This window comes from Phoca vitulina, unplaced genomic scaffold, assembly GCF_004348235.1.
Source record: "Phoca vitulina isolate PV1807 unplaced genomic scaffold, GSC_HSeal_1.0 scaffold9, whole genome shotgun sequence".
Classification (NCBI taxonomy): domain Eukaryota; kingdom Metazoa; phylum Chordata; class Mammalia; order Carnivora; family Phocidae; genus Phoca; species Phoca vitulina.
In genome coordinates this window covers 15,232,404-15,245,181 of record NW_022589712.1, presented here as the reverse complement: position 1 = coordinate 15,245,181, position 12,778 = coordinate 15,232,404, and the positions used below count along the sequence as shown (strand labels likewise).

The following is a 12,778-nucleotide window of genomic DNA, read 5'->3' as shown; positions in this document are numbered from 1 at the left end:
TGTACCAGCTTATCTTTCTATGAGTAGTATGTCAGCATGTCTTTCTCACAGAACTACCTCTCTCTCTCTTTTTTTAGAACTGTCTCTTAATTATTAAGTATATTAAGTATATTTAAAATATCAATTTTAAAGATCAGGAATAATACCTCACTGATAGTATAATTTGTATTTAATTGATGACCAGTGAAGAAGGATACTTCTCATTTATTAGCCATTTATAGTTCTTCTGATAGTTGTTAGTTCTTTTATGTAATTTTTCTCTAGGGTATTTGTTTTCTTATTGGTTTGAGTAGGTTCTTTGCATATTACGGTTTTGACTATATTACTTTTGCAAATATTTTTACAGTTCTTCACTTTAAATTCTGTTTATATATTTTTAGTGTATAGAAGTTTTAAAATTTTGTTGTCATATGTGAGTTTTGTCTTGGTGTTCTTTCATTGCTTCTATGCTTAGAAAATCCTTTTCAAGATAAGATACATATAAATTGATAGTACTTTTTATGATTGCATTTTTAATATTCAGTGCTTTAAGTCTATCTTAAATTTACTTTGGCTTATAATGTGTAATACAGCTCTAAAATTTCGTTTTTTTTCTTTAGTAATTAGCTTCACTATTTATTGACCAGTATTTTCTCCCCCACTATTTATAGCATAACCTCTTTCTTCATACACTAAATTCTTCTGAGCACTGGAGACGAAAAACTGTTCCTGGGGTTTCTATTGGTCTTTCTGTTGATTTCCTGCTGAGTATCACATTGTTTTAATTAGATTTTTTTTTTTTCAAAATGAAAAATTTTAAAAGGGCATTTTTTTTTTTTTTAATGCCTCAATGCCACCAAAGGGCCATTTAGCTAAAAAAAATCTATCTAGGTACTTCTAGTTTAAAAATGGTGACATACAGATAGCATTTCTCCCTTCTACTCCTGGAAATTAGCCTCAGGCAACAAAGACCATGAGAAACAATTTCCATTGTTGGCCCATCCAGGAGATGGCTGAAATCTTGTAACACAAAGTAGGTGGCAAGCTTTTCCCGAGCAGCAGAGGTTGAGGGGAGGTGCATGCGGGAGGCACCCCAGCTGCAGAGGGTAGGAAGGGCTGGGAAAGCTTATTTTGCAAAGATGAGTGGCCAACTCAGAGGAGTCGAGCCAACATCTCTTGTTGCAAAAGAGGATGGAGGTGTGTGGACTGCCAATGGGAGCTTCTCTGCATCTACCTGACTTCCAAAAAGTAGGAGAGGGAGAGCCAAGTAAAAATCATGCCGTGAGCCAGATTTCTAGGAAGCTGTGGAGCAGGGGGCTCGTGGAAAGTCTGCATTGTGAGAAACCCTCTCCATGGGCTGGAATGAAAGATAAGTCAAATGAAGTTGTATATAAATCCTGAGTCTTAGGGAAACTCCTGCTTGGCTGGAGCCTGAGTGACTTTACCTTCCCATCCCTGTGTGCACACTGACCTCTTCCACAGCTGGCCCAGCGAGCACTCACCTTCTAATGAGCAATCAAAGAGGAAACAACACAGGAAAACTTGTGACCAAACATTCATCGTGAATAAAACAATTGAATAAAGCCAACATGTGCCTGAAGTGTATTCGGAAAGCAGTGATACAGGACTTCAAGAAAGATACAGCGAGGTGAGGAGAGGAGATGAAATGTGACCTGGCGGGGTTCAGGAGAGAAAAGACAAAAAAAGTGAAGCCATTGCAGAAATAAAGGCAAGACCTAATGGGACACAGGGAGGCAGGCGAGCATAGAGAAGAAATAGGAAGAATAAGAGAGATGGAATGGAAATAAAGAATTAAAAAAGAACAGGGAGGAAGTGAATAAAATGGAATACATAGAGAAGAGATTGAGCACGTGCATTATGAGAATCCCCTGAAGAAAAGACTAGCCAGCTTAAGAGAGGAAGAAGGGAGAGGTAGCATAAGCATTTTGGTTTCTTCCATCTAGTAACTTTGGGGCTACACTGGCAAGTATTTAGAATGAGAATATAAAGATCAAAAATTCAAAGTTGTAGGAGAGGGGACGAGAGGAGCAAGGAAGGGAAGGTAGGCTATTGTAGTGAATTAGTGGATGTTGTCTAAAAGGTATTATTTAAAGTTATGGTTAAACTTCAGACTAGAATAAAAATACAAACCTTCCCAATGGTCCGACCAAAGAAAGCAAAGCAAACAGATGTGTGGTGAAAGATTTTGGAAGAGCAATCAAAACAAGAAGCATAACATAAAATAATGCAGCAGAGCTAAGACCAAGTTTATCTGTCACGTGAACAGGTGTAAACGTCATGGAGACATCCAGGACAGGAAAAAGAATTTTAAGATTGATCACAAAGCCAAACACAGCTGTATTACATAGGAGACATCAAAAACAAAGTGATCCAGGAGGGATGAACATAAAAATATGCAACAGAGGTATAGGTAGTCAGATTCAAACAAAGAAAAATCAGTGATCATGGTCTCAATATGAAAAAAGACTAGATTCAGAGCAGAAAGGAATAAGTGAGCATGTTATAATGCTGCACGGTACAACCCACCACGAAGGTAAAGTTCTGAATCTTTACACCAAGTCGAACAGCACCAGCCCTCCCAAAGCAAGAAAACAAGTGGTACCAGGTGATAGAGATTTACAGTAGTGATGGGAGGTTAAACTCACCTCTCAGCTCATGACAGAGTAAAGGACAGAAATGAGGCTGGGCTAGAAGTGCCCAGTTAAAATAATGAGTAAGGTACCTCTAAGATAGATGTTGGACTCCCAGCCCCGAAGACAGAGAGTACACCTTCTTTTCAGGTGCCCGAAAGACCTTCATGAAACTGAGCATTCACAAAAACCTCAATAAATTCCCTGAAGTAGAAATAACATAGACAAGAATGATGGGGGAAAATAGGTAATGGCTGGTAGAGCAAAGGGACCGCCCCGCCCAAATAGATCCAATTCTGAGTGGACACTGGTCCACCACACTGCACTACACCCATGAGCGTCAGACAGTGTGCTCTGAGCACAGAGTAATGAAGTAGAAATCCATGACAAACCCAGAAAATAAAGAGCCGTAACAACAACACAGCTCTTAGGTGAAAGAAGAATTCCAAACCAAACTGGAGATATCTAGGAGATAGTACAAACACTTCCTAAGGATCTGTCAGGTGGTTGAAGGGCTGAGATGGAAGAGCTTAGTCATAAAGAAATACATTCATGTATTCTTCTTTCAGCTTTTGGATTGTCTTTCCTTGTCCCTGTAACCCTCTCCTGCTACTGCCATTCATTTCTTCTCAGTTAGGCGACCTCCGAATGTCTTGAAGGAATGGATTTCTGTGGCACATTCCAGAGCCATCTCAGCACAGAAGTGTCTCTAGTGCTCAGTCAGGGTTCTCTCTCTATAATTTTTTTCTCTTACTATATGTCTATAGAAAGAGATTTATGATAAGGAATTGGTTTGTGCATAATGGAGGCTGAGAATCCCAAGATCTGTAACCAGCAAGCTGGGGACCCAGGAGAGCTGATGGAGTAAGTTCCAGTCTGAGTCTGAGTCCAAAGGCAGAGGAAGACCGACATCCCAGCTTGAAGACAGTCTGAGAGCAAATTCTTCCTTATTCAGCCTTTTTGTTCTATTCAGGCCTTCAGTGGATTGGATGAGACCCACCCACACTGGGCAGGGCAATCTGCTTTACTCAGCCTACCAGCTCAAATACTAAACTCACCAGGAACGGTTTCACAAACACAACCAGAATAGTGTTCAACCAAATACTTAGACACCCTGTGACCCAGTCAAGTTGACACATAAAATTAATCATCACAGCTACTAAGAGACATAGAAGAATTCCTGGACAAATGGAAAAAAAAAGTGATTTTCATTGGAAGCTTCGGTATTTAAAAGATGTCAGTTCTCATTAAGTTTATTTATAAAATTAACACGATCCCAATAAAAATACAAACAGGATTTTTGGGAATTTGATAAGCGGATTCTAAATTTCATATGGCAGAATGCACAAGTTAGAATAGCCCTACCTTGCACTACCATATGTGAATGAGCTCAGAGCTGCCTTTTATTTTTTTATTTTTTTAAAGATTTTATTTATTTACTTGACAGAGAGAGCGAGAGAGCACAAGCAGGGGGAGCAGTAGAAGGAGAGGGAGAAGCAGGCTTCCCGCTGAGCAAGAAGCCCGATGTGGGACTCGATCCCAGGACCCTGGGATCATGCACTGAGCCGAAGGCAGATGCTTAACCATCTGAGCCACCCAGGCGCCCCTCAGAGCTGCCTTTTAAGCCACTGTTCTTAAGTTGCTCTTGTCCCTCAGCCTCCCTGCCTTTGCTCAGATCTTTGACCGCACAGTGTGTTCCTGCCACAGGACCCTTGCTCAGACTTTTGGCTATTTGACTGATGTGTGTTGCACCTGCTTCATTACCTCTTGCCTATTTAATACCTACTCAGTCATCACTTCTTTAGGGAAATCTTTCCTTCTCATGTCTCTGATGGTAAGTCACTTTCCTTTGTTTTCTCTTTTTTTTTCTTTCTTGCATGCATTTCAGTTTGTAATTATGTAATCATTAGTGTGGTTGTCTGATAAATGTTCTTTTTCTTAGTAGGGTGTAACCTCAGTGCCTGACCTTGAGTAAGTTTTCAGTAAATATTTGTTGATGAATAATCTCCAGGCTGCTGGACTTTGAAGGGTGATTTAGACTCAGCAACTGTCTTCTAAACTCAGTAATCAGGAGTCTGCCTAATGTGGGCCCTGTCCTGGTATGCATTGTGATGAGATCTTAACGTGTTGTTTCTTTCACCCATGCACATCTGAAGATGTAAATGATTTTGGTATTGTTCTGCTTTAGATTGTAATCTCCTAAAATGAAGGGCCATATCTGAACTGTCTTGTGTGGCTTTTAATATTATGTCCAGTGGACACTGCTTTTTCATAAGAAGGAGATATAACATAATGGAATGATTATATCATTTCCTGAAAAAGGATGCTAGTCATTGAAAGAAATAATCATAGCTATTGAAGAACTTATTTTCCTAATGAATTTTATAAAATGATGTGCCATACAGGAGTGCCTGGGAGGCTCAGTCGGTTAAGGTTCTGACTCTTGATTGCAGCTGAAATCATGATCTCAAGGTCGTGAGATTGAGCCTTGAGTTGGGCTCTTTGCTCAGTGTGGAGTCTACTTGAGGTTCTCTCCCTCTCCCTTTGTCCCTCCCCCCGCTTGCACTCTTTCTCTCTTAAATAAATAAATACACAAAATAAATAAAATGATGTGCCATACACACTCTACTTCATACCTCTCATAAGTGACCAAAGTCCTTATGTGGCCTGTTTTAGGAAATCTTGCTGTGGTGGTTAGGGTGGGGAAGTCACTTCTGAATATAAAGTGAGGCTGAACAGGATGTGGTTCTCTTATTAGATGTAGCTAAACGTTTTATGCTTTCTCCCCAGGAGTACATACCTACCATCTTCTTGGATATGTTGTGATTGGCAAACACGGGCTGTTACTAGGTGCACTGAAGGTTTTGCTTGGCATTTTGTGCATCGAAACGCACTAGTCATGACAACGCTTGTTATAAAGTTAAGGGCTTTGAGATGACTTTTGCATTCATGAGCATTTTCCAAACAGTAGTCTTTGGCAGTTCAGTAGCTGGGCAGCCATAAACCAGTTTTACTAGTGTGTCCCCTGAGGCCTCGTAGATAATTCCAGGAAACCCTCCTTTATGTGACCTCTTTCATATTCCTTCAAAAATGAATGGCTTGGGGCGCCTGGGTGGCTCAGACGGTTAAGCGTCTGCCTTTGGCTCAGGTCATGATCTCAGGGTCCTGGGATCGAGCCCCACATCGGGCTCCCTGCTTGGCGGGGAGCCTGCTTCTCCCTCTCCCTCTACTGTTCCCCCTGTTTGTGCTCTCTCACTCTGTCAAATAAATAAATAAAAAATCTTAAAAAAAAAAAAATGAATGGCTTTCCTGTGTGTCTTTCACAAAGAGCACAGGCCTTGGAGACTTCACAGAGGTAGGCATAGGTATCTGTCCAAGCTCAGGAATAATTCTCGAAAGAAGCTGGTCTCATGGCATAAGTAACAGAACCAGAGGTTGCAGACTATGACCCACGGGCCAAACCCATCAAATCTGCTCTGCAGATGTGTTTATTTGGATCATAGTGTTTCTTTTTTTAAACATTGAAATTAGTTGCCAAGCTGAAAAAACTGGGAATTTTTACTTCAGAAAGTCTGGATATATGACTTGTCTTGAAAAATTGGAAAAACTTGGCCACGCGGAGATCCACAGTTCTGCATTGGCTGCCATCTGTGGAACTGAGAGCTGTTGCCTGGCGGATGGGGGGAAGACTCCTCAGGTACCACCCCACTATCGTGGTCTCCCACATTCATCTGAGTCACCTTCATGAGTCATGACCCCAAGATAGGCTATGAGATTGAGAATAAATGGTATAGTGAATAATTAGGAAGGAGGCAGCCTTTTGCCTTCAACTCACACAATCTCTTTGGTAAACAAATGATGCCCTTTATTCAAAATATGAGGTGGGTTGATCATTTTTGTAGTCTGGAAACAGAAGGACAATGAAAACTGCCTTTTTGCTGTGGACCTTGTCACATTGCGTCTCTTCTGACAGTTTTGTGGGGACTCTTATCATCGGTTCTGGTCAGAGGTCAAGTAGCATTTGAGTTGGGTGGAAGGAAGCTCTCTAAAGTGGCAAAGGCCAATCCTTAAATGCCATCTTGGGAGAGCACATCATTCGTTCCTGGGCTACCTCCCGCCTCCCTCAGAATTTTGAGGGTGAGATGATCTGGACGAGACACTGCCTGGGCAGCATTTTCGAGACATTTGGACTACAAAGAATGCTCTGTGTTTAATCTTGCTCTGCACAGCTGCACAGAAAGAGATTGTTTAAAACTCTTCTTTATATTTTGTCTTTTGGGGGAACCCTGTCAGGAAATTTACGGCCGCCCCTTGGAAGTCCCGGTCACTCGGGAACAACTAAACCACTATCGGAATGTGGCTGAAAACGCTCGAAGTGAACTGGCGGCAACTTTGGTCAAATTTGAATGTGCTCAGTCTGAGGTAAGACTCTGCATCTTCGTGACTTCAAAATGGGCCATTTTAGCTTCTTCTAGAGTGAAGCAGAGCGTAGAGGTGATTAGAAATAGGACGGGAGGGCACAGCTTTACACCTTTTGGCAAAGGTGATACTTACGCCTCTGGTTCATCTACTCCCCTTGTTGTAGAGAATTCTTGAAAGGTTGTGCATTTGCCGTGGTTCAAAGCAAGGTGACGTTGGCTGGTTCCCAGATGTCCGAGGAGCTTCACAGCCTTGACAGACCTGGAGGCACCTGATGACTTTGGTTGAAGCTGCCTTGGTGTTGGAGCATTTTTAGCATCTCCCTGAATATGTACCTTTAACGTGGTTTGCTTGCAACCTGGAGGTCTTAAAATGGAATGCTGGATCCCTTCCTACTGCTAGTTCTGATTGGCTGGGGGAAATTCTAGGACGATGATTAGGATCCATCTTCCCTCTGGGCTGGATCAGGTCTATTGTAGAGTTTCTGAGAGAGTCTCTCTAGAACCATTCTGCTCATAGCCTGGTGGCCCTGAGGGGTCCTGGGCTTGCTTGTGAGGTAACTAGCCCTTTCATTGGGCTACCAGGAGTCCACTGAGAGATGATTTGATACCTTCTGTGTGTGTGTGTGTGTGTGTGTGTGTGTGTGTAAAAAATTGTATGCATGTATACTCATAGTTCCAAAGAAGTACACGCATTCATAAAGTTTTCTTATAGGGTGGCCCTGACATCTTAATAGGGCATATACGTTGTTCAATATTTTGATGCCACAGAATTCATGAAAGTTAAAATGTTTCTTTTGTATAAAACCTATAAGGATTTTCCTTTTCTTCCATATTTTCCCCAGAAATCGGAATGTTATTTTTTTATCATTAATATTTTTTTATTGCCCACAATAAGGATCCTGAAGGCAAGTGGGAGAAATACAGTGACATATCAAATAGTCTGTATCTACTTAGGAACCAGTTGTGGCCATGAAATTACAAATATCTTAGCTTGTAGGTTTCTTGTTTCATTGTCTGTCAGCAGCAATAACAGCAATGCAGATTTAGAAAATGAGTTACCATTGAAAAATATCACTTTTTGCAAAATACACCACAAATGTCTCTTGAGTGACACTAAATCACCCCGAGACATTGCTCAATTGGTTTCAAAAGAGACAGAATATGAGGTCCATTGTTGAGGCATATGTTCCCATCTGGTGATGTAGACACAAATATGAAAAAAAGAAAATAAAGTTGGATTAAGTCATGAACGAAAGAGTGAGATTTGAAATTATGGTTTTGGGTTTCTTAAAAGTACTTCACACTTAACGCCACTGAAATCCTTTTCCTCCTTTTTATGGCTTTTCCATGTTAGCTTCGAGACCTCCGATCCAAGATGCTTTCGAAAGAAGCCTCCTGTCAAGAGTTGAAAGCTGAAATGGAGAATTACAAAGAAAATAATGCTAGAAAATCATCTCTCCTCACCTCCCTGAGAGACAGAGTTCAGGAGCTGGAAGAAGAATCAGCAGCACTTACCACTTCTAAAATTAAAACTGAAATCACAGCTCACACTGCAATCAAGGAGAACCAGGAGTTAAAGAAGAAAGTTGCAGAACTAGATGAGAACTTACAGTAAGGGTATTTCAATATATTTTGTAGTTGTTAGCATTAAAATACTAGCTCCTGATAGCAGGATATGCCCTTGAAGGTGCTGGCATGTTGTTGCCTTATTTGGCCCTGAAACTCAATTTGAAAAAAAAAAAAAATCTTGAAGCTCAAATATCTTTGGAGTCTTGAAAATTTTTCTCAAGCTCATTTCCAAATGTTACCAGGAATCTTAACAAACAAGGCATTGTCCTAAGCATGTTTATGTCCGATTGATTAGGGTTTGCAAATGCTCATATACAGAATGTGGAAGATTTTCTGTAAGTAGAGGTTTAACCAGAGGCAGTGAAGTGGCACACAGAGGGAGGTGTTTATTCAAAAGCTAGCGATAAAACTACCCGGGAAGCCCAGACCACTCCAGACCACCCTGAACACTCCTCATTAGCTTTTATTGCCCATTTATGCAGAAAACTCACGAAACCTTAGTTTTCCACACTTAGTTCTGGCAAAAGGTAATTATTGAGACAAAACTGGGAACTAGTTGTTCCAAAAATATACTTTTAAAATTCTAAGTGTAATAAATAACTTTAATGATAAGATACTTGATATTTATTTTACTTAATTCCATCTTAAAAAAACAAAAAAACCCAACACCGCCACTCTTGTCCTCTTTTTCTCCCCCCATTTACAGCAAAACTCCTTAAAATGTTTGTATAGACTCATTGTCTCCAGTTCTTCTTCTCTCTTCTCTCTTGGGTCTCCTCCACTGAAACCACTCACTAAGGTGACCCATGACCACACATTGTGGATTAAATGGTCAGTCTTTGTCTCACTTGACTTACCAGTATGTCAGGCACAGTTGGTCTCTCTCCCTGAACCACCTGCTTCTTCTGGCTGCTAGGACACTCCCCATGCTGGCTTTGTATCTTTCCTTCCTAGCTGCCCTGCCATAGTCTCTTTTGTTTTCCCCATCTCATCTTGTTGACTTCCAAAGACTGGAGTGCCCGGGCACTCAGTCCTTGAATCTCTTCTGGTTTCTATCTAAATTCATTCTCTCGGTGATCTCGTGACTTTAAGTATGTTCTAAATGCTAGTGATGCCCGCATTTCTATGTCTAGCCTGGATCTCTTCTCAGACCTCAAGAAAGACCCACATATTTTTACTATCTACTGGGCCTTGGCATGTGGATGTCCAATGGGCATCTCACACTTAACATGGCCAAAACGGAGCTCCTGCTGTTCCCACAGAACCCTCTTGGTCCTTTCCTCATCTCTAGTGATAATTCCATTCCTCTAGTCCATCAGGTCAACAACCTTGGTCATCATCCTTGGTCCTCTTGCTCTTTCACACTCTGTCTGATCCTTCAACAAGTCCCCTCATCTCTACCTGCAGAATAAATCTACATTTTGACTACTTCCCATTGTTGCTCTCATTGCCATTAACCTGATTCCAGGGACTACCATCTCTCTCTGGGATGTTTGCAGTAGCCTCCGAAGTGATTTTCCCGCTGCTGCCTGTGCCCCTCACAGCCAGATTGATCCTGTAAAAACACAATAGATCTCTTCGGTCCTCTGCTCAGAGGCCTGCAGGACTTCTCTTCTCTCTCAGGGTAAAGACAAGGGATATTCTATGACCTAGAAGGCTCATCCTGACCTGGTTTTGCTTCCATTCTCTCTTTCCATTCTTTCCATTTCAGCTCACTGGCTTCTTTGCTGTCCTTCGAATGTAACAGGTGTGTTCCTACCTCAGGACTTTTGCACTTGCTAATCCCTTGGCCTGGAAAGCTCTTTCCCCAGATACGGCACGGCTGCCCCTCTTCTCCCTTTAGGTCTTCACTCAGAAGTCGCTTCCTCAGGTCTTCCACGAGTGACTACATCTAAAATTTTACTCTGCTCCCCCGCCAAATATTTCTTCCTCCCTTTCCTGCTTGATTTTTTCTCTCCGGCTTTTTTGTTTTTTTATAACAGTATACATTTCACATACATTGATTTTGATTACTGTCCATCTTCCTGACTAGAATGTAAGCTCCGTGAGGGCAAGGATGTTCATCTGTTTTGTTCACTACTGTATCTTTAGTACCTTTAATTGGGCTTGGTGCATAGTGAGTATCCAGTAGATATTTACTAAATAAATGAATAATACAAGTGATATATACTAATTGTAAAAAAAATTTTTTAAGATATAGAAAATTGCCAAAAATATTAAAATTATTCAAGACCTTATGATTCCTGAAAAGCTATACTTCAAATTTTGGTGAACAGGTTTTCAGGTAGTTGACATCATATAATGAACTATGTTTTTTACTGAATAATATGTTGTAGACATATATTTCTTAAGATTTTATTGATTGACTGATCTGGAGCAGGGGGAAGGGCAGAGGGAGAGAGAGAGAGAATCTCAAGCAGGCTCTGTGCTGAGCGTGGAGCCCAACGTGGGGCTCAATTCCACAACCCCGAGATCCTGACCTGAGCCAAAATCAAGAGTCGGGCAATTAACCAACTGAGCCACCCAGGCGCCCCTATGTTGTACGTATTTTAAAAAGTCACTCATTGTATCATCTTTAATAGCCCATGGTACCCATTGCCTGACATATCATAATTTACTTACCAGTTCTTTTTGTTATTTCTTGCAGACACTCAGGTTAGTTTCACTCAAAGAATTATTATAAACCAAGTGTATTCGTGTGTATTCATATTTTCACATTTATGTGATTATGTCCTTAGGGTAGATTCCTGGGACTTTATTGGGTCCAAGTGAAATGCAAATACAAGTGGGAACAGTTCAGCCACACTTGGGATGGAGAAGCAAGATTGAAGCCTTGGACTGAATGGGTGGATTCATACATGTAAATCAGTCCATCCGCATCATAGCATTAACTGCTTTTCATGAGCCAGAGAGACTGAATAAATTTTACCTTTTATACGCTGAAAATAAGAACTTAGAGATATATTGATGTTGGTCTTTTATTGTTATACATTTTTCTAAATAGAAATATGATATGCTTTTGAGTGTATGCAATTACATGCTTTGTTAATCTTTGAATAGAGTGAAAGAATTTGCAGTAAACACTCAACATGATAAAAAGGGAAAGCAATAATCATGTTTATTATCTAGGGTACTGAAAAAATGATACCAAATTACTGAAATGATTCTAATTTGCCTTTAAAGTATGTCTGTTTTTTGATGATCTCTTAGTCTCTTGACATTTAAAGCATTAGAAATAGACCGTGCTATTTCAGCAAACCTACCTGAGATTTGAAATGAAATATTCATAGCAGAGCATAATCAACTGATTTTCCTTGACTAGCCCATCTCAATACTCTTTAAACACTCTGGATGTATGAAAACTAATAATGGTCTTTGCTGGTGATTGAACATCTCTCTCTTCTAGAGGGGGAACATCCACTGCTCCTGATATATTTTTTTATTATAGTTATGCTTGGCCATGACCCAGGGTATGCCCTAAGTAACCCTTATAGATCACTGCATAGCGTCTGAAAATAAAGCAAAAGATGATACACTAGAAGAAATATAGCAGTACTGTCGTTCTTCCTCATGAGGACCCAACAGAGACCCATGACTATATACATCCATTGTGATCTAGAGATTTCCTGCCACTTCTGCAGATCCTAAATGGTCAAGGACAAGAGGCAGAGAGTCTGTCTCCTTTGCTGTTACTAGATCTAAGATGCCATGAAGATTTTTGTACATTTCTGCTAAGTGTAGGTGCCTGGCTTTGACTTTTCTCCTTCCTGTACAGGGCTCACATGACAATGATGTGCTCTGTGTCCAGGAAACTGTGTTGTGATGAAAGTGATGATTGGATCAGAGAGCTTAAGTTCTGAACTTTGTTTGATGAATGATCTCTTCTATAGTGTTACAACTTGACGTATGTGTTATTTGCCCTATAGAAAGTGTTTAAAGGAAAATGAGGAGAATAAGAATCAAGTCTCGAAGAATTGCAGGAAACATGAGGAATTTCTAGCTCAACTTGGTGACTGCTTAGATCCAAAGAAGAAGAATGAAAAGGCATCAGATGAAGATTTAATCCTAAAGGTGTATGCATATGAAAAAGACGATAAATGTAGCAGTCATTCTGACATATGCCGTGAACGGAAGTGCTGTGTTTGATTCTGGGGGTGG

At 40.6% G+C, this 12,778-nt stretch overlaps 1 protein-coding gene across 1 annotated transcript in view; it reads left to right on the top strand.

Annotated features, from left to right (window-relative positions):
* Positions 1 to 12,778, top strand: part of CCDC170 (coiled-coil domain containing 170) — a 95,779-nt gene that overhangs the window by 32,846 nt on the left and 50,155 nt on the right. The window contains exons 3-5 of the mRNA XM_032407649.1: positions 6,924 to 7,052; positions 8,406 to 8,662; positions 12,547 to 12,691. Coding sequence (XP_032263540.1) covers positions 6,924 to 7,052; positions 8,406 to 8,662; positions 12,547 to 12,691 — 531 coding nt within the window. The remainder of the gene's footprint in view (positions 1 to 6,923; positions 7,053 to 8,405; positions 8,663 to 12,546; positions 12,692 to 12,778) is intronic.